This window comes from Zalophus californianus, chromosome 11, assembly GCF_009762305.2.
Source record: "Zalophus californianus isolate mZalCal1 chromosome 11, mZalCal1.pri.v2, whole genome shotgun sequence".
Taxonomy (NCBI): domain Eukaryota; kingdom Metazoa; phylum Chordata; class Mammalia; order Carnivora; family Otariidae; genus Zalophus; species Zalophus californianus.
This window is the reverse complement of record NC_045605.1, coordinates 113037033-113058585: the sequence shown is the minus strand read 5'-3', so window position 1 is coordinate 113058585 and position 21553 is coordinate 113037033. Positions and strand designations below refer to the sequence as shown.

The window sequence follows — 21553 nt, the reverse complement described above, 5'->3', positions numbered from 1 at the left end:
AATCCAGCACACAGGTGACTTTGTATCCATTGGTGCTGCACAGTTACTTTGTAGCTGGAGCTCCTCTCCCTCCTGGGCACATGGGAGGAAGCAGGAGCGAGGGGGGTGTCGACGGGGGGGGGGGGGGGGAGATAGTGAAGTCTTTACACAAGGTCCCCTCCCAGCAGCGCCCGGGCCTCTGATCTCAGGCCAACCCTTGCCTTCCACCCCCTCCTCCACGCAACAAATAAACTGAGCTCTGAGAAGCAGCCAGCACAATAACAGTACATATTTGTTATACGTGGGAGGTCACTGTCCCCTGTCATAGGAAAAGCTTGAAAATGGGGGCCTCTGACCATTGGTCAGGGTACATCAGGGACCAGCCCAAAGTCAGTGGGGTCTAGGCCTGGGCAGACTCTGGGGACTGTGATGCTGAAGGCTCAGGTGGGGCAAGGTCCCTGGGGGCCAGGCTTGCGCGCTGGATGCTGTCCTTGTACTTTTGGCGGCCGAGCTCCAAGACAGCCCTCACCTCTTCAGCAACATCCAGCCGGTCGCTCTGCTCCAAGGCCTGTACTAGGAGCCCCACAGCCCCTGGCTGCCCGGCCTGGCGCTCAGCCCAGGCGAAGAGCATATGACGGATCTGGCCATCCAGGTCGTCCCTGGGTGGGGGTGGAAGGGGAAGGAGAATGGTGACTGAGAGGCCCAGCCATCACACCCAAGGTTCTGCTCACCCTCCTCGGGTGGATTCCCTGCTCCCTGGGTGAGGTGTGGCCAGACCCTCCCTTTCCCGCCTGTTTGCCCTCTCCCCACTCACCCTGGACGGAACTTCACCCAGCTTCATGAAAAGCTCTCCTGGCAGCCAGGACCCAGGCCTGAGGCTGATCTAGAGCCAGCCTCAGGATGCCCAAAGGAACTCACCGGAACTCATGTCGGATGCGCTGCAGCTCATGGTAAGGCATGCCCAGGTGCAGGGCCACGGCTGGCCAGTCAGGGCCCAAGCGACCAGCCACATTCTGCAGGTTGCTCTGGGTCAGGAAGCCAGTCTCGGCATTACCCAGGGTCAGAGGAGCCAGGGAGAGGCTGGTCCCCCGTCCCTGCTCCGGCCCCTGGGATCCCCGCAGTCTCTGTGAGGAGGAAGGAGTGCAGTGAACCCTGCCCTCTGCCCCCCCCCGACCAGCCCTGGGCTTCCGTGCCGCCCCTGCCCCCTTCACACATGCTGTCCCCCACCCCAGCCACACCGGCAGCTTGATGGGCAGAGTGGCCATCCAGAGGGAGTCTGTGCCCTTCCTCCGCCGGGCAGCCTCTGCCTCCTCAGGCACCTCCGCGGGCACTGCTCCCCGGTAGAAGGACACCTAGTGTTGGGATGAGATAGGGCTCAGTGTTCTGGCCTCTGCCCGGGCAGCCTGGGGCACCCAACCCCGCTGACCCACCTGGCCCCTCACAGCCTGAGCCTGCCGGTCCAGGGCGGTGGTCACATACACCTCCTTCATGTTCTTCAAGTGTGAGTAAAACACAAAGCAGATCCTGCCCTCCACGCAGTCTGGGCGGTCTGGGGGCGGGATGGGCTCAGAAGGGAGCCTGGGGAATGGACCCCAGCGTCCTGTCTCTAGGGGCGGGGGGAGCGTACCAGCATCCACGTCAATACCCCTCTCAAAGGCAGCAAAGAATTTTTCGCCCTCGAACATCTCCACCGTGTCAGAAGGCTCAGGGCCTCGGTACCGGTCCAGCAGCCGCCGCAGGGTGGCATCCACCTGGGCGGGGGGGAGGGACACCCACTGGCTCCAAGCTCAACGCCCTGCACCCCCATGCAGGCCCTCTGCCCTCCCGACGCGGCCCTTCCAGAACTCTGGAGTGTGCACCCACCTTTTTGCCAGGCAGGCACTGGAGCAGAACCTGCTCGGGGTCCCGGCGCCTCTGCAGGGCAATGAGGTTCACCCTGTGCAGTCGCAGGCGCTCCCAGGCCTTCCGAGCCAGGCCCTCCACGCAGGTCTTGGTGGTGTACCAGAGCCAGTACCTGGGAGGGCCTGGGGGTGAGGGGGGGCTGCACAGACAGGCTCGCTGAGGGGAGGGGACTGAGGAAGCTGGGGCTGGGGGCACTGACCAAGAGAAGTGTGTGACCTGGAAGCGAGCATACAGGTGGGTGATCTCCAGTGCCACCTGAGCTGTGATGTCATCCCAGGCTGCTTCAGGAGGGGTCCAGTACAGCAGGTGAAGACAAGTGCGATCCAGACTCAGGCCTGGGGACGTGAGCAGGCCGCAGGCTGAGGCATCCCTGGCAGGGGCTCCCCTGCTGAGAGCACGGCCCCCTCCACCCAGTAGCCATGAATTCAGCTAGGCCACCTGGCCACCTCTCACCTGTGACACCAGGGGGCAGAGGCAGCTGCACAGTAACAGGCCGGAGGAAGCTGGGGGGGCCGCTCTGGGAGAGGCACAGCAGGGGGCTGGCCGCCGCCTCGGGCTCCTCCAGCAGGGCTCGAAGCTCTCTGCTGCCCATGTGCACCACCTGGGGCAAACGGGTGCCTGGAACACTCACCTTTCCACCGAGGCACCACCCACCACTCACGGCTGCCCTGCCCGCACCTGCATGCAGACATGACGAGGCTCGTCGGTGGCCCCAGGGGGGAATGTGACCTTGACCCCAGGATCTCCCGAGGAGTACAGCAACGTCCCCTGCGGTGGCACCAGGCAGGTGTTTGACACAGGACGTGAAACCACGAGGAACCACGAGAAGTGGGGCACCTGGCAGTGAGCCCAGAGCCGCTGGGCATGGGGGGTGGGGTCAGAGGGGAGTCAGTGTCAGGTCAGAGCCACCAGGCAGGGCTGACCGGGGGCTGGGGGGAGCCCCTCCCTAGTGCTCCTTCCCAGGAAGGCCTACGGGGCTCTCACCTTGGGTGCCTCTTCTTCCAGGTGAGTCTCCAGGTCACTCCAGCTGTCATCACTCAGGGTCCTGACCACCACCTCACGGCAACGCCGGGTCCGGGGGGGCACAAAGAGTAGCCACAGGCCCACCTCCTGCCAGGCAAGGGTGCTGTGAGCACTGGGGCCCATGCCTGGGCCCTCCTCCCCTGCCCCCCACCCTGACTCGCCCTGGCCGTGCCTGCCGGAAGGCCACCCCGTGGGGCTGCAGCTCCAGGACCCCACTGAGCAGGGAGTCATGGGGACCCAAGGGGACGAGGCGTGGCTCCGGCAGCCAGAGTCGATACTGGATGTTGACAGGGCTAGAGGTGGCCCCAGCAGGGAACTGCAGGCGGACCCCACAGGCCAGGGTCACTGAGCAGCCTTGGGGAGTCACAGGGAAGCTGCAGGAGAGGGTGGGCATCAGGTCAGACAATAGAAGGGGTGTGGCTGGATCAGGGACCCCCAGGAAACTCCAGAACACCCCTGGGGCATGAACACGGTGTTCATCATGGACAGAGCCACAGGGTAGTGACATGCATCTTCAGCCCCATCTCCCTCCCCACACACACCTGTCCAAATCTGAGTTCAGGAACAGTCTGGGCATTTCGGGGGTCACAGGTGTCTCTGCGGCAGGACAGGCAAGCTGTTAGGACACCTATGGAACCTGCATCCTGGCCTGTCTGTGGCCTGACTCTTCCTAGCAACAAGCCTACCTCGGGGACTGTGGGAGGCAGGCAGAGCCTCGCCCAGGGGGTTCCCCCGAAGGCGCACAAAGGGGGCGTCCAGTAGCTCGGGCGGCACGTCCCGGAGCTGGTTGTCCCTCAGATCCAGTCGGGCAAGCAGCGGGAGGTGGGCTAGGCCGGCGGGCACTGAGGTCAGGAGGTTGCTGTGCAAAACAAGGAACCGCAAGGACCGTAGCCCCACTGCGGACAGGTGCCAGCTTAGGGCCAGCAGAGGACCACTCAGGGCCACACCCAGCCCTGGCCAGCACAGGATACCCATGCTAGGGCCAAGCAGATGGCCAGACTCGGGGAGCTTGAAAAATCTGTGCAGGGAGCCTTGAAAGCCAGGGAAGGAAAGGCAAACAAGGGCCACCCAGGAGGAGTGAAGGCTCCAAGATGGGCCAAGCCTGTGTGTGCAGGGCCCCCCGTGGAGGACAAGACAGCAGAAACCAGGCAGCGGCTGAAGGGCACTCCCCGTCAGGCCCAGGGAGCCATGAGGGGCACGACTCCTACTCACCAAGGGAGGTCGGGAGGCCCTGCAGCCGGTTGGAAGCCAGATTCAGCTCGGTGAGCCTGCTCAGGCCTCCAATCTCAGGGGGCAGGGTGTCCAGAAGGTTCTCTGAGAGATCAAGTCGCTGCAGGGTGGACAGGGATCCCAGCGCTGTGGGCAGCGTCTGCAAGCCGTTGTGGGTCACAGAGAGGAAGGTGAGGGAGGGAAGGGCTCCGAGGGCCTCAGGCAGCTCTGAGAGGCTGTTGTAAGACAGCAGGAGGGTGCTCAGGCCACGCATCTGTGGGATGCAGGCCGGCAGTGTCTCCAGGCTGTTGAAGCTCAGATCTAGGTGGGCCAAGCAGGCCAGGCCACTCAGGCCAGCCGGCAGTGTGGTCAGAGAGCCCCGGGAGCAGGCACCCAGCACGTCCCGGTGTTGTCCACCTAGAAAGGGGGAAAGCAGATGTAGCCCTCAGAGCCAGAATCCCAGGGCCCAGCTCAGTGTGGAGGCACAGACCGCTACCCCAACCCCACCCAGAGAGGGACAGACGGAGACACCAGCAGATGCATGGGGGACAGGGACAGACACTGCAGGCTCATCTCAGCTGATAGCCATCACCCATGACCTGCCCCAGGAAGAATACCTACACTAGGGTCTGCTGGGAGACCCCAGTGGGCAGCTGCAGCATCCAGGAGCCAGGGCTCAGCCAGCTTCACCTTGTGGGGGGCGGGGTTGGGACAGGGCTGGAACCAGGTGGGGCTCACCTTTGATGACCAGGGAGCGAAGGTGCTGCAGGCTGCCCGGCACCTGGGCCAGGGTGGCCTCCAGCAGCCGAGGGTCCTCGTGGCCACTCAGCCGCAAGAACTCCACTTGCAGCAGCTGAGGGGGCCGCTGGGCACACAGATTCAGCAGCCGGTGGCAGCCCCGAGGGTACAGGTCCAGGTTCAACCGGTTCCCAACCAGGAGAGGGGGGTCCCCAGGCTCCGCATCCACAGCATCCGTAGCATCTCCTGCAGCATCTTCTGTAGCAGCTGCCTCGGGCTCCAGCCCCTCCACCTCTGCAGCCACCGCCCACCGGCTGTCCTCGGGGGCCAGACATGTCCCAGCCTGCCAAACAGGCCTGCTCAGGCAGGGCCCGGGGAGGCTGCAGAGTCAGGGGGAGGAGTGGGAGGGAGTGGGGATGGGCCCTCCTACTCAGGGCAATGGGGATTCTGGCTTGGGGGCAGTTCTTGAGCCAGGCCAGCTGATCCACAGAGCCCAGAGCCGCAGCTGAACAGATCATAGTTGAAATAGGGCTGGGGAACGAGAACCCTGGGACTGGAAAGGCAGCAAGCAGGGAGACCTGTGTGCAGAGGAGCCTGGGGAACTTGATGGGGGGCGGGGGGAGGAGGGAGAAATGAGGCTTCCCATCCCACTTGTGGAAATTTGAACAAGAGACTCCTAGAGCTGTCAGGTCATCCTGGCTGCCCACTCCCCTCCCTGCCCCCTCTGGGTATAAGACTTTCGGGTCCAGCCCCATCACCAACCTTCACACCCACCAGCTTTGACCAGAGGCCGAGGACTCTTATCTACCACGTGGGGGCAGTGGCCCAGGCAAGGAAAGGGGTGATTGTGCCCGTATGTGTCAGATAAGTGACTGGTTGGGGGGGGGCAGGGAGAGCTGGAGTGTGAGCCACTGGGCGGCCTGGGGTCCTGGAGATGGGACCCCACTTCCTGACCACTGGAGGAGGGTTCGCTCCGCTTCCTATTCGCACCTGGGTCGGCTGATGAGGGCAGTGGTCTGCACATTCCGGGCTCCGACGGCTTAGGGGCTGGTCCTGGCCGGGAGAGCGCCCCCCCCGCCCCCGACCTCGCCGTCCCCACCGCCCGCCCGCGCCCTGCGCGTACCTGCGCTCGAGGGTGGGCGCCGTCCGCCGGCGCGTTCCCGAGCGGGCCGGGCCTCGGGTCCCGCCCAGTCAGGACGCCCCCTGCTCGGGGCTGGGACCGCAGGCGAAGGCCTCCGGGTCCCTCCCCTCTCCGCAGCCCTGGCGATGCGGCCGCGGACCCCAACCGGCAGCCGCCAGCCGCCAGCCCAGCTGCACTCGGCTTCCTGTGAGTCGGCCTCAGTCCGGCCTCTCCCGCTGGGAAGGCCCGCGTCGCGCGCTGCAAAACCCGCCCTTTCAGAGATTCCTGGCCCTCGGGCCCGCCCTGCTCTGGAGCTGTGCGTTCTGGCCCCCTTAAAGTGAGCTGGTGCAATCTCGGGACGGAGGAGGGCTTTGGGGGCTGATCGCAACTGCTGCCTCACGTCCACCTCTTGCCAGAAGCCAGAGCACGAAATGTGCCATTCCCCGGCCAGCCTCAAGGGCCTCCTTCTCCCGGAAGCCTTCCTGGGCCTCCTCTGGAAACCTGGTCCCAGCTCCTGTGATCTTGCTTTACCGGCAATCACTTTGGCCCAAGAGCCCCAGCAGTGGGCTTCCCCACACGTTGCCTCCTTCAATCTTTGTCTGCATCTCACAGGGAAGGAAAGGGAGGCTCTGTCAGATCAGTTTGCCCGAGGTCACATAACTACTGGTAAGTGCCAAAGCCAAGAACCTCAAACTAGGTCTGACTCTTAAGAGAGCCTACCCCATCTGTGCTCATTCACCTGGTCTGCCCCAAATCAATTCATGTACACGCTCTTCTTCCAGCTCCCCTGCCACCACCAGCCCTCCCACCAGGATGGGCAGTTTGGCCAGGCTCCATTTTCCCCAACTCCTGTCCCACCTCCCGTTTCTAAGTAGCTGCCAGGACTTAAAAAAAATCACAAGAATATTACTCAGCTTTATTGACTTTTATTTAAAAGATTTTATTTATTTATTTGACAGAGAGAGACACAGTGAGAGAGGGAACACAAGCAGGGGGAGTGGGAGAGGGAGAAGCAGGCTTCCCGCCAAGCAGGGAGCCCGAGGTGGGGCTCGATCCCAGGACCCTGGGATCATGACCTGAGCCGAAGGCGGACGCTTAAGGACTGAGCCACCCAGGCACCCCGAATATTACTCAGCTTTTAAAAGGGAACGAAATTCTGACACACGCCCCAATGTGAATGAAACTTGAGAACATTATGTTAAATAAGTCAGATGCTAAAGGATAAATACTGTATGCTTCCACAGTGAGGCCCCTAGAGTAGTCAAACTCCATTGAGACAAAAATTAAAAAATGGTCGGTGCCAGGGTTTGGAGGAGGGAATAGGGAGTTATTTAACGGGCATGGAATCCAACTTCGGAAGATGGAAAGCAGTCGAGATAGAGGCTGGTGGTGGCTGTGTCATGACAGGGCACCCAATGCCACTGAATTGTACGGGTTGAACGGTAAATCTCATGTATTATATTAACTCTAAAACAATCATCACAACATGCCACTTCCCTGTGTATTGTAATTACATCCCACCCTTGCCAGGAGGGTTTCCACTACCCCAAGTGTGAGATCTTGAGCAAGAAAACCTCTGCGCCCCACCTCCTCTATAAAATGGGGGTATTGACAGCGACGACACCCCCAGGAACGGTGTGGTTTGCACGAACACACTAGTGCTTGATGAACTATACTTGGTAGTGACAGCCCAGTCGGCTTCTGGACCGATCTCCAGCCACCGCGGGGCCTCTGCGTCCGACCCTTCTGCCTGGTGCTCGCCCCAGATCTTAGGGCCGGCTCATCCCTTCGGGTGTGCGTCGGCCCGGGACTGCCTCGTTTATTTACTTCCGTGTGTCCTCGTTCTAAAACCTATGTTGCGGAGAAGCAGGGCCGGGCCGGCTCCTTCTCTGCGCGCCGACCTGCGGCAGGCTCCCGGGCACCGAGCATGAAGGCGTGGCACGTGCTGACGTCTGCGTGGGCGCGGAGGTCAGTTCGGAGCCCACGCGGCCCCGCAGGGGAGGAGCCACCAAGCCCGAGCCGCTCGGCCCTGCACCTCAGCGCGGCCCACGGTCCCTGAGGCCGGAAAACGCCCCCGCCCCGAGCAGCGAGCGAGGAGGGCCGGCCACGTGCACCCGCGCGGGCGGCGCGCCCGCACTTCCGGCAGCAGTGCCTCCTGGGACTTGGAGTTCGCCGCAGGCCTGCGGCCGCAGGACACCACGCCTCGAAGGCTCTCGTCTCCGCGGCCTGGGCGCCGCATGACGTCACTCGGAGGCGCCCGCACGGCCCGGCGCGCGGGTCCCGGGGACTTCTGGGTAGCGGATTACCCCCGCCCCCCACGCCGCCGCCTTCCTTTCCGTCCCTGACGCCGCCGAGGTCGCACGCGTGAGGCTTCTCCGCCGCCGAGTGAGTGGGCGGCGGGACCGGGGTGCGGGCCGGCGTGCGGTGCCGTGGGGCGCTGTGGGGGGCCGCGGGAGGCGCGCGGGCGCCTGCCGGGGCTTGGCGGGAGGCGCCGGGCCGGAGCACGCTTGGCCGGGGCGGGAGGCCTCTGGGTAAGGCCGCCTGTGCTCTCGTCCCGCCTCAGGATGCGCTACGTCGCCTCCTACCTGCTGGCCGCCCTCGGGGGCAATGCCTCCCCCAGCGCCAAGGACATCAAGAAGATCCTGGACAGCGTGGGCATCGAGGCGGATGACGACCGGCTCAACAAGGTGGCGCCCCGCTGGGCTCCGGCGCCGTCGGCGCGGGCCTCCGGGGAGAGTGTAGCTGGCTGTGCCCGCGCGGGTGCTGGGGTCCCGATGCAGCCCCAAGGCGGGTGGGCGTGAGGCGGAGTCCCAGCCTGCCTCGGGGCAAGGGACGGGAAAGTCAGGGCGCCGCCACCGCAGACTTCCCAGGGACCGTTTCCAGAGAAGCGCACCTCCTTTAGTGACATTTTTCCGCGCGGTGGGACTTACACCGAAATACTTGGCTGTCTTGTCTCGGGGAGTCTTAGGAGTGCCCTGGTTCCCCCTTGGAGCGAGTCTTCGGGGAAGCCACGTGTAGGTGGTAACTGCTGGGCTGGACAGCTGGGCCTGGAGGCTTTGGGGGTCTTCTCCCGGCTCGCTCCTGCGGCCCGCCCTGCCCCGGTTGGAGAAGTTAAGGCCAGGGGAGCGTTAGTGAATCTTTGGTAATTGCTGCTTCTGGTTATTCTAGGTCATCAGTGAGCTGAACGGAAAAAACATCGAAGACGTCATTGCCCAGGGTGAGATTGTGTGCAGGGATTTTCATTCTCGGGGTCCATCCTAATGCCTGCTGGTCAGCCTGTGGCCTGCCAGGTTTCGCTTGTGGACCAGAGCACTCTAGAAGCCTCACCCAGAGAAGCGGGCAGGCTTCAGTGGGCTTGTGCCAGGGATGCTTCTAGACAGGCCGGGGGGGGGGGGGGGTGGTGGGGGGGTGGAGCTCTCAGAGGGGAACCCGGGCTTTGTAAACACTGCTCACCATGTGCTCTCGGTGAGGCGCTTGGGAGCACAGACTGGACTGCCCAGGATGACCGCAGGTCCCTGCCTCCTTTACTGGTGGTTTTCTGATGACGAGGCTGGAGCTGATGGGAAGTGTCTGGAAATTGTATCATTGGGACGCCTATTCTGTGCCTGTGGGGCTCAGTGAGGCAAAGCCAGCTCAGCAAACAGCCCTGTCTGAGCTCTCACTGATGAGGACCTGGACTCAGCAAGCAGACTCAGCGCTTGCCGGGTTGGAAACATGATGGGGTGCTGTGGCTCAGTTTCTTGGGGAGGGACTCCTAGAAGCCAAGTTTCCAGATAGGGAACTTGAAGAAGACTGGGTGTGTGTATGTGGCACAGGCAGAGCTGCCTATCAGAGAACGGAGGAGCTGGTGACTCTGGCCCTTGGCTGTGGGCCTCCATACGTTGGGCAGACTGTCTCTGAGGTAGCCTTCAGGCTGAGCACCTGCTCTGGTCTCATTTTCCCTGATTTCCGTAGGTATTGGCAAGCTGGCCAGCGTGCCTGCTGGTGGGGCTGTCGCCGTGTCTGCTGCCCCAGGGTCCGCGGCTCCTGCTGCTGGCGCTGCCCCAGCCGCTGGTAAGTGGAGGCTGGGGCGGGGTCTCCGCTGGGAGTCTGGCTTGCACTGCGGGTCTTGCTCACTGCTCCCTTTCTCTCTACAGCAGAGGAAAAGAAAGACGAGAAGAAGGAGGAGTCGGAGGAGTCAGACGACGACATGGGATTCGGCTTGTTCGATTAGGTTCCTGCTCACCCCCCCCGGCCCCCCGCTGGCAAATAAAACCCTTTTTATGTATCTATGAAGTGGCTTGTGAGCGTTTTGTAAGAGTGTGGCCTTGGCACAGGGCAGGTGTGGGTCCCCACCCCACGGTGGGTGGGCAGGCCTTCATTCCAGGAGAAACCAGAGCCCTTCCTGGTGAGGTAGAGTTCCCAGGCAGGAGAAAATCCCTGAAAAGCTGGGGATCTGGTGCGGAAATAGGTACCTGGGAGGGGGGACATCTCCTGTGGATCTTGGGTGTGGTCAAGCCTTGAGTAGGCTCAGGAGGGGACGTTAGGCTTCTTGGGTACAGTCCTGGCTTCTGACGACTGCTGGGGCCTTCCCAGAGTGAAGCTTTCAGGGGGACACACAAGAAAACTTAAAAAGCAGCAGCGGGTGGTCTCTGTCGCCCTGAGACTGGTAGTATTCTTAAGTTACACAAAAGGAGAGAGGGGTGGGGGTGCCTGGTGCATGTGGGATCCCGAGTTTCCCTGCAGAGTTGGGTTCAGTTCACCTTCAGGCTCTGCCGTAATCTTCGAGCTACTCCGTCCCATAGGTCCTTTGAAGATTTTTTATTTATTTGACAGAGAGAGAGAGGGAACACAAGCAGGGGGAGTGGCGGAGGGAGAAGTAGACTCTCCGCGGAGCAGGGAGCCTGATGCAGGGCTCCATCCCAGGACCCTGGGACCACGACCTGAGCTGAAGGCAGACGCTTAAGGACTGAGCCACCCAGGTACCCCCCCCGTAGGTCCTTTGAGTTAGTGCAGCTACTCATGGCCTGGGCAGGTGTGGGAGTGGCTTGTAGGTAGTGATGTTGGGTCATGTGACCACGATGTCCCTTTGGGGCGGGCCTGCCTGTGCCTCTCCTGCCAAGCTCTGGCTGGGGTGGGGGGCAAGAGGCAGAGTTCCTCCCACTGCCATCCTGGGCCTTGGGTCCTCTGCCCACCAATGCCAGCCCACTTACCAGATGCTCTGCTTGCCCCGAGGAAGGCTCTGGGTCAGCAACAGGCTGTGGTGTGTGCAGCTATTGTGTGCCAGGCTACAGCTCTAAAGGATCTGCCATCCATGGGCTGTAGTTCTGCAGGGAAAGAGCACAGAATGAATGTAATAAGGGACAGCTGGGGGGGGAGGGCCTTCCTCAGGTAGGGAGTCAAGACCTGGAGAAGGGGGTCTGCAGGGTAGGAGTGTGCATGGGAAAGAAGGCCTAAGACCTCTCCGGTTACCCTCTGGCAGGTGGAACATGGGCCCGGAGGAAGAAGTGAGCATCATTGCAAGGTTCCCAGCAGCATGTGCTGCAAGGGGCAAGTGTGAGTGGGGGTTGGGAGAGGCGGATTGTGGACGCCCAAGGACACAGGTGGTAAGGAGACACGCGGCTCCAGGTTCAGCTAGAGGGCTCCCCAGAGGAGAGGACCCAGATCCCATGGGCAGACCTTGGACCCTGAAGTGAAGGACTCCGTGTAGTCAGAGGACACCATGGGAGCATGACACCCGCCAGAATGATTACACAGCAAACACCAGGGCTTCTCGTCCACGCTGGCTGGGTGGAGGGGGAGGCCCACCTTCCACCCCGAGCCAGGGTTCCTGGAAGTGCTGTTGTGTTCCTGGCTCCAGAGCAGACATTCCCAGGGGCATGGAGGGAGTGATATGTACCCAAAACAGCTCACCCCTGGTGTGGAAATGGGGGCAGAGGTCTCCCTGCACTGGGGCAGTGCCACCCTTCAAGGCCCCCGTCCCTCCGAACCAGGAAGGGCCTGGACCTTGGCTTCTCGGAGCAGGTCAGGGGAGGACCTTCTTAAGTCCCTGGCTCAGCCTGCACCGCCCAGCTCCCCTCTTGCTGGTCACCCTGGTGAACCCCTGGACTTTGCAGGCCAGCCTTGAGAGTGCTTCATTCCCACGGTACCACACCTGCCCCCTGCTGCTTCTGGCAGCATCCCCAGCGGCTCAGTCAGTAGGGGCCCTGATCATCCTGATGGGGCCGTACTCTCTGCTCTATACATCCATCCAAAGCACTTGGGGGATAAGATCCCCATGTACAACAGAAGGTCAAGTTTGTCTAGGTCAAATTTATTTATCTTTCTAGTTGTTTATGAAATTTCAGGGGTTTGGGTGCCTGGGTGGCTCAGTTGCTAGGCGTCTGCCTTCGGCTCAGGTCATGATCCCAGGTCCTGGCATCGAGCCCCACATCGGGCTCCCTCCTTGGAGGGAAGCCTGCTCTCCCTCTCCCACTCCCGCTGCTTGTGTGCCTGCTCTCGCTGTCTCTGTCTCTGTCAAATAAATAAATAAATAAATCTTAAAAAAAAAAAGAAATTTTAGGGTTTTTTTTAGACTTAATTATTTTTATTTTGTTTCTGTTTTTAAAATTTTATTTAAATTCAATCCAATTAATTAAGGGCGACTGGGTGGCTCAGTCGGTGAAGCATCTGCCTTCGGCTCAGGTCATGATCCCAGGGTCCTGGGATCGAGCCCTGCCCTCCGGCTCCCTGCTCCGCGGGAAGCCTGCTTCTCCCTCTGCCTCTGCCCCTCCCCACCACTCACGCTCTCTCTCCCTCACACTCTCTCTCTGTCTCAAATAAAATCTTTTTAAAAAAATAAATTTCAATTAATTAACATAGCACGTTGTTAGTCTCAGAGGTAGAGTTCAGTGATTCATCAGCTGCATATAACACCCAGTGCTCATTACGTCACTTGCCCTCCTTAATTTCACAGTTATTCCATCGCCCCATCTTTCCCTACAACAACCCTCCGTTTGTTTCCTAGAGTTAAGAGTCTCTTATGGGGGGGGCCTGGGTGCCTCCGTCACTAAGCGTCTGCCTCCGGCTCGGGTCATGGTGCCGGGGTCCCGGGATTGAGCCCCACATCGGGCTCCTGCTCGGCGGGAAGCCTGCTGCTCCCTCTCCCACTCCCCCTGCTTGTGTTCCCTCTTGCTGTGTCTCTCTGCCAAATAAATAAATAAAATCTTCAAAAAAAGTCTCACGGTTGTCTCCCTCTGATTTCACCTTGTTCTGTTTTTCCCTTCCTTCCCTTACGCTCCTTTGTTTCATTTCTTAAATTCCACAGATGAGTGAGATAATATGATCACTGTATTTCCCTGATTGAATTCTTTGGCTTAGCATAATACACTCCCATCCATGTTGTTGCAAATGGGAAGATTTCTTTTTTTCTTTTTTCTTTTTTTTTGCTGGCTGAGTAGTATTCGATCGTGTATATATGAAACACGTCTTTTTTTTTAAAGATTTATTTATTTATTTGAGAGAGCGAGAATGAGAGAGAGAGCACATGAGAGGGAGGAGGGTCAGAGGGAGAAGCAGACTTCCCGCCGAGCAGGGAGCCCGACGCGGGACTCGATCCCGGGACTCCAGGATCATGACCTGAGCCGAAGGCAGTCGCTTAACCAACTGAGCCACCCAGGCGCCCTGAACCACGTCTTCTTTACCCATTCATCTGTCCGTGGACATCTGGGCTCTTTCCATAGTTTGGCTATTGTGGACATTGCTGCTGTAGGCATCAGCTGCATTTCTATACACCAACAATGAGACAGAAGAGAGATTGAGGAATCAATCCCATTTACAATTGTACCAAAACCCATGAGATACCTAGGAATAAACCTAACCAAAGAGGCAACAGATTTGTACTCTCAAACTACAGAACACTTATGTGTACATTAAATTTAGTTAGATACCCCCCGCTTTCCTCTTTCCCAGTACCCAGGCCTGGGCTCCCCTCCCCGCCAGCGCCTTTGTGCATGGCACAGCCTGGGCAGCCCTCTGTCCTTCCTGGGTTAACTGCCCACACACTCCATCCTCTCTCAGTCCTCATTTTGAGCTTATATAAACAATGTCTCCCCACCTCTACCTCCCAATTAGGGCTCGGTCTGGGTTGACCTTGCTCAACTGCTCTATCTTGTGCTGGCCCCTCTGCCAGGCACACCCTCAGTGCCAAGTATGGGTGGCTGACGGCACAGAGGCTGAGGGATGGACATCATGACCCAGATGGCCCTGTCCCTGTCCCGAAGAGGTAGCCCTTCTCTGGCTTCTCAGCCTGGGCCTGGGTGGTGGGCGATCCCAAGCCACAGCCCAGACCTCCAGTCCTGGTACCAGCTGGGTCTTGAGCTGAGCTCCTGCCTGGGGAGTGGGTGTTCCTGGGGAGACAGAGGCATCCCACCACCCCAGCACAGACCAGCTCCTTATTTGGGAGGTGGGGTGAGGCTCAGGGCTGGCTCCTGGAAGCAAGCCAGCCAACGCCTGCCCTACAGTCCTGGAGAAAAATGCGGAAAAGGGGCGGGAGGGTGACATCACTGCAGTGCTCCACCTGCTGGGGCAATTAGCCGGGGCAGGGCGGGCCGGAGTCATACCCAAGAAGACCCCACAGCCCGAAGAGCCGAAGGTCGGACGAAGTAAACCCAGGTTAGTGCCCAGCTATGGAGGGGCCGCGGCGGCGGGCAGTTGGGGCCTGAGGTCAGGTTGGGGTCTACGGCAGCAGTGTTAGCTCTGCAGGGCGAGTGTGATTTGCATCCGCCCCTAGATATTTATGGGTCAGTCTGTGGGTGACTTAGTGGGTCCTGGGGGGGGGTGTCCCTGCCCTGGAGCGAGCTCCTCAGTGTCCAGAGTGGGTGTTGGAGGCAGACCCCGGAGGGACGGGGTGGTGACTGCCCAGACACCAGTGGCCCTCCCCTCGCAAGTATCCAGATTGGTACGAGGCTCTCAGGGCCCCAGACTCCGTTCGTCCCAGGCCTGAGCTGGTCCCTCCCTATCCCCCTGGGCTACCGTGTGTTCCCTCGCGCTCCCCCCCGGAGGCCCGGCCTTGGGGCTCGGGGCCGGGGGCGGAGCTCCAGGGCCCCCGGAGGGCGCGGCCGTTCCCCGCGCGCTCCGATTGGGCCGCGCGTGTCGGCCCCGCCCCTGCCCACCCCCACTAAAAACACCGCCGCCGCAGCCGCGGTCTAGCGCAGCGTCTCCGCCTCTGCCGGCGGAGACCTAGAGCTGGAGCGACCGCGGGGCCGACCTCGGCCCCAGAGCGAGAGTGAGCGCCCGGTGCGCAGCGAGCCCCGGAGCCCGGCGGGCCGCAGCGATGTTCCCCAAGGAGGCGACGTGGAACATCTCGTTCGCGGGCTGCGGCTTCCTCGGCGTCTACCACATCGGCGTGGCCTCCTGCCTCCGCGAGCACGCGCCCTTCCTGGTGGCCAACGCCACGCACATCTACGGCGCCTCGGCCGGGGCGCTCACGGCCACGGCGCTGGTCACCGGAGCCTGCCTGGGTGAGCGGGGTTGGGCGGGGGTCCGGCAGGGGTACTGCCTGGGCAAGCGGAGGCCGGACGCGGGGGGGGGGCACCCTGCCTCGGTGAACCGAGGCCGGGCGGATGCTCTTCGGGAGCGTAGAGCGGCCCCCCCCCCCCCGCCGTCCCTCCGCAAGGGGAAGCTGGCCGGGCCGCCGTGCGGTGGGGAGGGGTCTCTGCCCGCGCCCAGGACCCGCACCGAAGCTCCGATCCCAGGAGCAGGCCCCGGGGCGGGGCCTGGTTTGTTTTGCTCCGAGACGCCCCGGGATTGGGGTGCGGCCATGCGCACCTCTGGCGCCGAGGCTCAGGGTGCAAAGGTTGGAGGGTCTGGCAGGTGCCGCCGACGTATTTCATTGGGAAGAGAAAGTAACTCGTGGGCGGGACCGTGAGAGTTGGGGGAGGGGCCTCACCACCCCCGTAGCCTGGCAGTGGACTGGATGCCAGCGGTCACCGTGTCCTGGGGCTGCGCTGTTCCAGGCTGCCGTGTCCCCGGGGCCCTGTATGAGGGTGGCCTCTTAAGAGCATTTGGGCACTGTGGCCTGGTGCCTACCAGGGCATCTGGAAGCTCAGGCCCGGGCATGGCAAGCCCTCCCCTTCCCCCCCTTTCCCCCCAGCACATCACCCACTGTGGGCGTGATTTGCATCCGCCCCTAGATATTTATGGGTCAGTCTGTGGATGGGTCCCCAGTTGTGACCAACGTTTTTTTGCCCACTCCCTGGGGTGGGAGGTGCTTCTGAACCCTCCAGCCCCGTGGGCGCCATTGCAGTTTGTGTGTATTGGGATGGGCTTCTCCACTCACACACGCTTCCGGCAGGGCACTTACAAGTGCTGTTTACGGCACACTGAGTACTTAGGGAGTCCTGGTATTGGTGCCCAGCCCCCAGCCTACTAGGGCAGCCAAGGCGACAGAAGGGTCATCAGTTCTCAAATGCCAAGCCCAGCAGAGGCCTGTCCAGGGTTCTTCCCTGCCCCCTTCCCATGAACTTTGCCCTGAGGGAGGTGGGGTGGAAGGCGCACAGCTCTCCATCCTTGGGACCTGGGGGTTCGCCTCTGTGGCCCTGCCCCTCCCTCCCTTGGAAGCCTTCAGGCCATTGTGTCTCTCAGACTTGCCTGCTGGCCTCAGGACACACCTGGCTCTCACAGGACCTCCTCTTCCCACCCCCACGAAGCCTCTTTTCAGGAGTAGTCTTGGGCAACTGCAGTCCCCACAGCACGGCAGGTTCTGACCCCACTTCTGACTAGGACTGCCTGATCTGCAGCTCCTCCCCAAGGCCCTCCCACTCTGTGACCACTCCAGGACCCCTACTTCTGTTTTTGTGTGAGGCCAGCAGCCATGGGTTCCCGGGAAGAGTCTTGCTTGGCAGGAGCTTGGTCTTGGCTGCAGTGGGTCACGATCGTGCTTTTTCAGGGGTGGTGGGACCCCACTCTTTCCAGCCTCATGCCCACAGGCCTGTGCTGGGCTCCCTGGATCTGGATCTGGCCAAGTGGGTGAAGGCTAAGACTGGTCAGGATTGAACCTCTGCCTTCCCCTCTTCCCAGGCTGGGGGCCACGCCAGGCCAGGCCTGATGACGCATGGATCCGGCCAAGCAGTTGGGAAATACCGGGCAGAGGGCAGGCCTTGGCCGCAGCTGTCAGCCCTCCCCGGGTGGTGGCCTGCCTCTGTCTCTCCAGGGGCAGGTAGCAGAAGTCGCAGTTGTGGGCCAGGCCCCGTGCTGGATACTGGGAATTTCCAGGGTAGATGGAGATGTCACAAGTCTGTGTGCTGTGGGACTCTGCGTGTGGAACCATGGGGGGTATGCTAAGCCAGGAGTGCTGGCCCCTGACCCTTGGCCCTTCTGACCTAGGCGAGGCAGGTGCCAACATCATCGAGGTGTCTAAGGAAGCCCGGAAGCGGTTCCTGGGTCCACTGCACCCCTCCTTCAACCTGGTAAAGACTATCCGTGGTTGCCTGCTGAAGACCCTGCCTGCTGACAGCCACGAGCGTGCCAGTGGGCGCCTGGGCATCTCCCTGACCCGTGTCTCTGATGGCGAGAACGTCATTATATCCCACTTCAACTCCAAGGATGAGCTCATCCAGGTGGGCCCTGGTGGGGCCGCACTGGGGGTGTACCACGAACTCCAGGCCTCTGCTCACCACCCACCCCTGTCCCTGCCCCACAGGCCAATGTCTGCAGCACCTTCATCCCTGTGTACTGTGGCCTCATCCCTCCCTCCCTCCAGGGCGTAGTAAGTATCCCCTGGCACGTTTCCTGGGTGATAGGAGCTGGCCAGTGTGTGAGCAGTGGGACGCGGCAGTGCGGAAGAGGAAGGCCGTTGGTGCCCGCCCCCCATTTACCCCTTGCACTACCTGTTGCCTCACTTCCCCCCCCCCGTTGCTCAACAGCAGGCAGGCCCCCTGGAGACACCATACTTCCTGTGGCTGTCTCCCCCCCGCCCCCATGGTCTAGCCATCTGCCCAGCGGCCAGGCAGGCCTGTGGCCAGTGCCCAGTGCCCAGTGGGTGAAAGGCACAAAGGAAGTAGCCACTGGGTGGGGCCCAAGGTGGCCCAGTGGGCCAGTCAGCTGGGTCCTCAGGCCCCTCCCTGTGTAACCATATGTCCTGGCCGCAGCGCTATGTTGATGGTGGCATCTCAGACAACCTGCCACTCTATGAGCTCAAGAACACTATCACCGTGTCCCCCTTTTCGGGGGAGAGTGACATCTGCCCACAGGACAGCTCCACCAACATCCATGAGCTCCGGGTCACCAACACCAGCATCCAGTTCAACCTGCGCAATTTGTACCGCTTGTCCAAGGCCTTGTTCCCGCCCGAGCCCACAGTGAGTCCCCTGGAGCCCCCCGGTGAGCCCTGTGCCGGGGAGGTGGGGGCCTGCAGGGCCTCTCCACTGGGGCCACCTGTCCAGCCTGGATCCAAGTTAGCTTGGTGGAGGGGAGGGGTAGCAGGGACGCCAGGGCCTCTAGGGGGCAGGACAGGGCTCATGTGGCCGCCTGCTCTAATTTACCACCCCCCTGCCTCAGGTGCTGCGAGAGATGTGCAAGCAGGGCTATAGGGATGGCCTGCGTTTTCTGAGGCGCAACGGTGCGTGGGTGCCCCCTGGAGCGGCTGTGGGCGGGGTGGGATGGTGGCTCTGCACTGTTGTCCGGGCTGTAGTGCTGATCACCCGTCTGGGGTCCCCACCCAGGCCTCCTGAACCGGCCCAACCCTCTGCTGGCGCTGCCCCCTGCACACCCCCCTCCCCCCAAGGACGAGGATATGGAGGATGCTCAGGCGGCCACAGAGAGGGCCCCAGTGGACAGCCACTTGCAGCCACCCCTGGAGGATCACATCCTAGAGCATCTGCCTTCACGGCTCAATGAGGGTGTGTGGAGGCGGGGGCTCCTGGCTGGGCGGGGGCCCAGGGTGCCTGGCTGGGGGGGTGGGGAATGAGGGTCGGGAGGCGCAGGCCCTGGCTGGGGGGGCGGAAATGAGGGTGGAGGTGGGGTGGGGGGTGAGGGCTCCTGGCTGGGGGGGAATGAGGGTGGAGGCGGGGTGGGGGGCGGGGGCTTCTGGCTGCGGGGGGAAATGAGGGTGAAGGCGGGGTGGGGGCTGGGGGCTCCTGGCTGGGGGGGGGAATGAGGGTGTGTGGAGGCAAGGTGGGGGGGCAGGGGCTCCTGGGGGGGGAAGCCAAGGAGCAGAGAGGTCCTGGCCTCCCCAGCTGGCGGTCAGCTTCCCTCCTGCGTCCCACCCCCAGCCCTGCTGGAGGCCTGCATAGAGCCCAAGGACCTGCTGACCACCTTCTCCAACATGTTGCCTGTGCGTCTGGCCACAGCCATGATGGTGCCCTACACTCTGCCACTGGAAAGCGCGGTGTCCTTCACCATCCGGTGAGGGGAGTAGGGGGTTTGGGGCAGGGAGCACGGGGGACCGAACTTTGGGGTCATCCATGAGTGCTGGACGCCCTAGAGGGAAAAGGCCACTGGTTGGGGGAGGCTGCAGAGATGCCGTGTCAAGTCTTCCAGAAGCTGGGGCACAGGTGGGGGTAGAGCGGGCATGGTGTGAGGGCCGAGCTGTAGACCCTGAGGCCATGCCTCCCATCCCCCCCAGCTTGCTGGAGTGGCTGCCTGACGTCCCTGAGGACATCCGGTGGATGAAGGAGCAGACGGGTAGCATCTGCCAGTACCTGGTGATGCGAGCCAAGAGGAAGCTGGGCAGCCACCTGCCCGCCAGGTGAGCCCCCCCTCCCTGTTGTGTCTGCCCAGGGTCCGAAGCCTCAGTGGCGTCCACGGAAGCCCTCTGGCCCTCCATCCCTCCCCCTGCAGGCTGTCAGAGCAGATGGAGCTACGCCGCACGCAGTCGCTGCCCTCTGTGTCGCTGTCCTGTAAGGCCTACAGTGAGGCGCTGCCCGGCTGGATGCGCAACAGCCTGTCGCTAGGGGACGCGCTGGCCAAGTGGGAGGAACGCCAGCGCCAGCTGCTCCTGGGCCTTCTCTGCACCAACGTGGCCTTCCCGCCGGACGCCCTGCGCATGCGTGCTCCCGCCAGCCCTGCCCCCACGCCCCCACAGCTCCCACCCGCCGTGCCCCCTTGCTGAGCGCCCTTGCTCCACCCTTCCCCAGCCCCCTGGGGCCCCGGTGCTGAGGGCTGGGCCCCCCAGCTTCCCTGCCCTGTGAGGTGGGGCCCTGGGGTGGGCTGAGGACCCCCCCACTCCCGGGCCTCTCTCCATTACCCCTGCAGCAGTAAGGAGATGGGGTCCCTCACAGCTGCTAGAAGAGCACTTGCTATCAACCCCCTCCACCAACCACTCACAGGCTGCACCTGTGCCTTAGTCTCCCCCTCAGGCCCCACCCCAGAACTGGGGAGGAGGGTGGGGCTGAACTTCCTGGGGCCCCCAAGTCAGTGCAGTATTACCCCGGAGAACTTTGCACCTGCTCCTCCCTCCTCATTTGTCATGTTTTGCTGAAGAACGTATGTGAAGAATTATTTATTTTCGCCAAAGCATATGTAATAAATGACATGGCTCAGCCCCGCCTCCTTCACTCGTGTGTGACTCCCTGGCCAATGTCTCTACTTCGGGTCAGGCTTTCAGGGGTCCTGTGCTCCTTGAGCCTGGCATTCGGTCCTGCCAGCCAGGCCTGAGGCCTTCCCCTAAAGGCCCTCGTGGGCCTCCTGGGTTCTAGTGCACTTCTCTGGCTGGGGTCCGTACGTTTGCCCCACTTTGTCCTGAGGTCTGCTGGCGGGCCCTTGGGCACAGCTTTCCAAGGGCCAGCAGAAATATTGGGACCAAGATCCCTGCTAAATAAAAACTAAGAAATGTGTACAAAAGGTGGTGTCTTCATTTCCACTCAATGGTGACGCAGGTGGTGTGGGGCTGATCTCAGGGTTGGGTGGCTATGGAGGGTGGGGTTCCCCAGCTGAGCACCGAGGACCTGGGGGGCATGGGACCTGTTCCACTTCGGGCATTTGGCGCAAGGCGCTGGGCCTTCCCCCTTGGCAAACCTCACTGGCCAGTGTACACACCTTCTCGATCCCCTGCCCCCTTCCCACCACACGAGGTACCCAGTCTCCTGCCAATATATAGGAGGAGTATGGAATGTCGGGTTGGGTGAGGTCTGACCTCGAGGAGGCTGGACCTTGATCCGTGGGAGACATAGTTTCCTGAAAGCATCCTCTGATCTGGACAGTCTGAGGGGATGCAGCCCTTTTTGGTGACCAAAATGGCCCATGGTTGAGGGGCACCGGAGCAGAGCTGGGTGGCTGGCTGGCTGTCCAGAGCTCTGAGTCCTGACCAAGGTATCAGGCAGCTATGGCGGTGGTGGCAGCCCCCAGCCAACAATAACGGTGGGACCCTGCAGGACTTGGAGAGCCGGCTGGGCAGGTCCCCACGTGCCTGTGCCAGGAGCCGGCCCCCCTGGCTCTCAAGGTCCCGTCCTGCAGGCCCAACCTGTTCTAGCTCAGCAGGATCCCAGGCCCCTGGAGAAGCAGAGGTTTCCGGACCCCCAACCACCCTCCAGGTGGGTACAGGGGCTGGGTTGGGGCTAGGGAGGGGGACCTTTGGCAAGAGAATGGGTTTTCTCCCCGCAGCAGGAAGTTCCCATGCCAGCCCCA

General features: G+C 61.9%; 3 protein-coding genes and 1 non-coding gene across 4 annotated transcripts; 3 read left to right on the top strand and 1 right to left on the bottom strand.

The window, feature by feature from the left end:
• Positions 1-256: 256 nt before the first annotated feature.
• Positions 257-8210, bottom strand: PIDD1 (p53-induced death domain protein 1). Its single transcript, XM_027579538.2, has 18 exons — positions 8109-8210; positions 7873-8026; positions 5975-6366; positions 4852-5194; positions 4117-4530; positions 3591-3800; positions 3447-3501; positions 3077-3278; positions 2866-2991; positions 2560-2739; positions 2335-2482; positions 2081-2216; positions 1843-1993; positions 1607-1730; positions 1410-1528; positions 1218-1331; positions 898-1103; positions 257-638 (listed from the first exon to the last, which is right to left on the bottom strand). The coding sequence occupies exons 1-18, from the start codon at positions 8208-8210 to the stop codon at positions 380-382; spliced, it is 3435 nt and encodes a 1144-aa protein (XP_027435339.1). The 3' UTR covers positions 257-379.
• On the top strand, positions 8131-10246 carry RPLP2 (ribosomal protein lateral stalk subunit P2). The gene is made up of 5 exons (XM_035722868.1): positions 8131-8356; positions 8535-8658; positions 9140-9188; positions 9926-10024; positions 10108-10246. Exons 2-5 carry the CDS (start codon positions 8536-8538, stop codon positions 10182-10184), a joined length of 348 nt encoding a protein of 115 aa, XP_035578761.1. The 5' UTR covers positions 8131-8356; position 8535; the 3' UTR covers positions 10185-10246.
• Positions 9220-9353, top strand: LOC118356119. Its single transcript, XR_004819447.1, has one exon. It is a non-coding gene; the product is annotated as a small nucleolar RNA SNORA52 (small nucleolar RNA).
• Positions 10247-14445: 4199 nt separating the features above from the next.
• On the top strand, positions 14446-20484 carry PNPLA2 (patatin like phospholipase domain containing 2). Its single transcript, XM_027580745.2, has 10 exons — positions 14446-14602; positions 15129-15450; positions 17315-17547; positions 17631-17696; positions 18079-18288; positions 18488-18548; positions 18652-18828; positions 19201-19333; positions 19554-19676; positions 19769-20484. Exons 2-10 carry the CDS (start codon positions 15264-15266, stop codon positions 20037-20039), a joined length of 1461 nt encoding a protein of 486 aa, XP_027436546.1. The 5' UTR covers positions 14446-14602; positions 15129-15263; the 3' UTR covers positions 20040-20484.
• Positions 20485-21553: the final 1069 nt, after the last annotated feature.

What these genes read in the sequence shown, in the direction of transcription:
- PIDD1 (XM_027579538.2), bottom strand. Translation starts at nt 8,210, where the DNA reads ATGCGGCGCCCAGGCCGCGGAGACGAGAGCCTTCGAGGCGTGGTGTCC. An exon ending in CTGAACTCAGATTTGGACAG is followed by an intron (nt 3,279 to 3,446) that starts GTGTGTGTGGGG and finishes CCTCTCCTGCAG; the next exon opens with CTTCCCTGTGACTCCCCAAG. An exon ending in AGTGCCTGCCTGGCAAAAAG is followed by an intron (nt 1,731 to 1,842) that starts GTGGGTGCACAC and finishes CCCCCCGCCCAG; the next exon opens with GTGGATGCCACCCTGCGGCG.
- RPLP2 (XM_035722868.1), top strand. Translation starts at nt 8,536, where the DNA reads ATGCGCTACGTCGCCTCCTACCTGCTGGCCGCCCTCGGGGGCAATGCC. An exon ending in ATGACGACCGGCTCAACAAG is followed by an intron (nt 8,659 to 9,139) that starts GTGGCGCCCCGC and finishes TGGTTATTCTAG; the next exon opens with GTCATCAGTGAGCTGAACGG. An exon ending in TGGCGCTGCCCCAGCCGCTG is followed by an intron (nt 10,025 to 10,107) that starts GTAAGTGGAGGC and finishes TTCTCTCTACAG; the next exon opens with CAGAGGAAAAGAAAGACGAG.
- PNPLA2 (XM_027580745.2), top strand. Translation starts at nt 15,264, where the DNA reads ATGTTCCCCAAGGAGGCGACGTGGAACATCTCGTTCGCGGGCTGCGGC. An exon ending in GGTCACCGGAGCCTGCCTGG is followed by an intron (nt 15,451 to 17,314) that starts GTGAGCGGGGTT and finishes CTTCTGACCTAG; the next exon opens with GCGAGGCAGGTGCCAACATC. An exon ending in GCCTTCACGGCTCAATGAGG is followed by an intron (nt 18,829 to 19,200) that starts GTGTGTGGAGGC and finishes TCCCACCCCCAG; the next exon opens with CCCTGCTGGAGGCCTGCATA.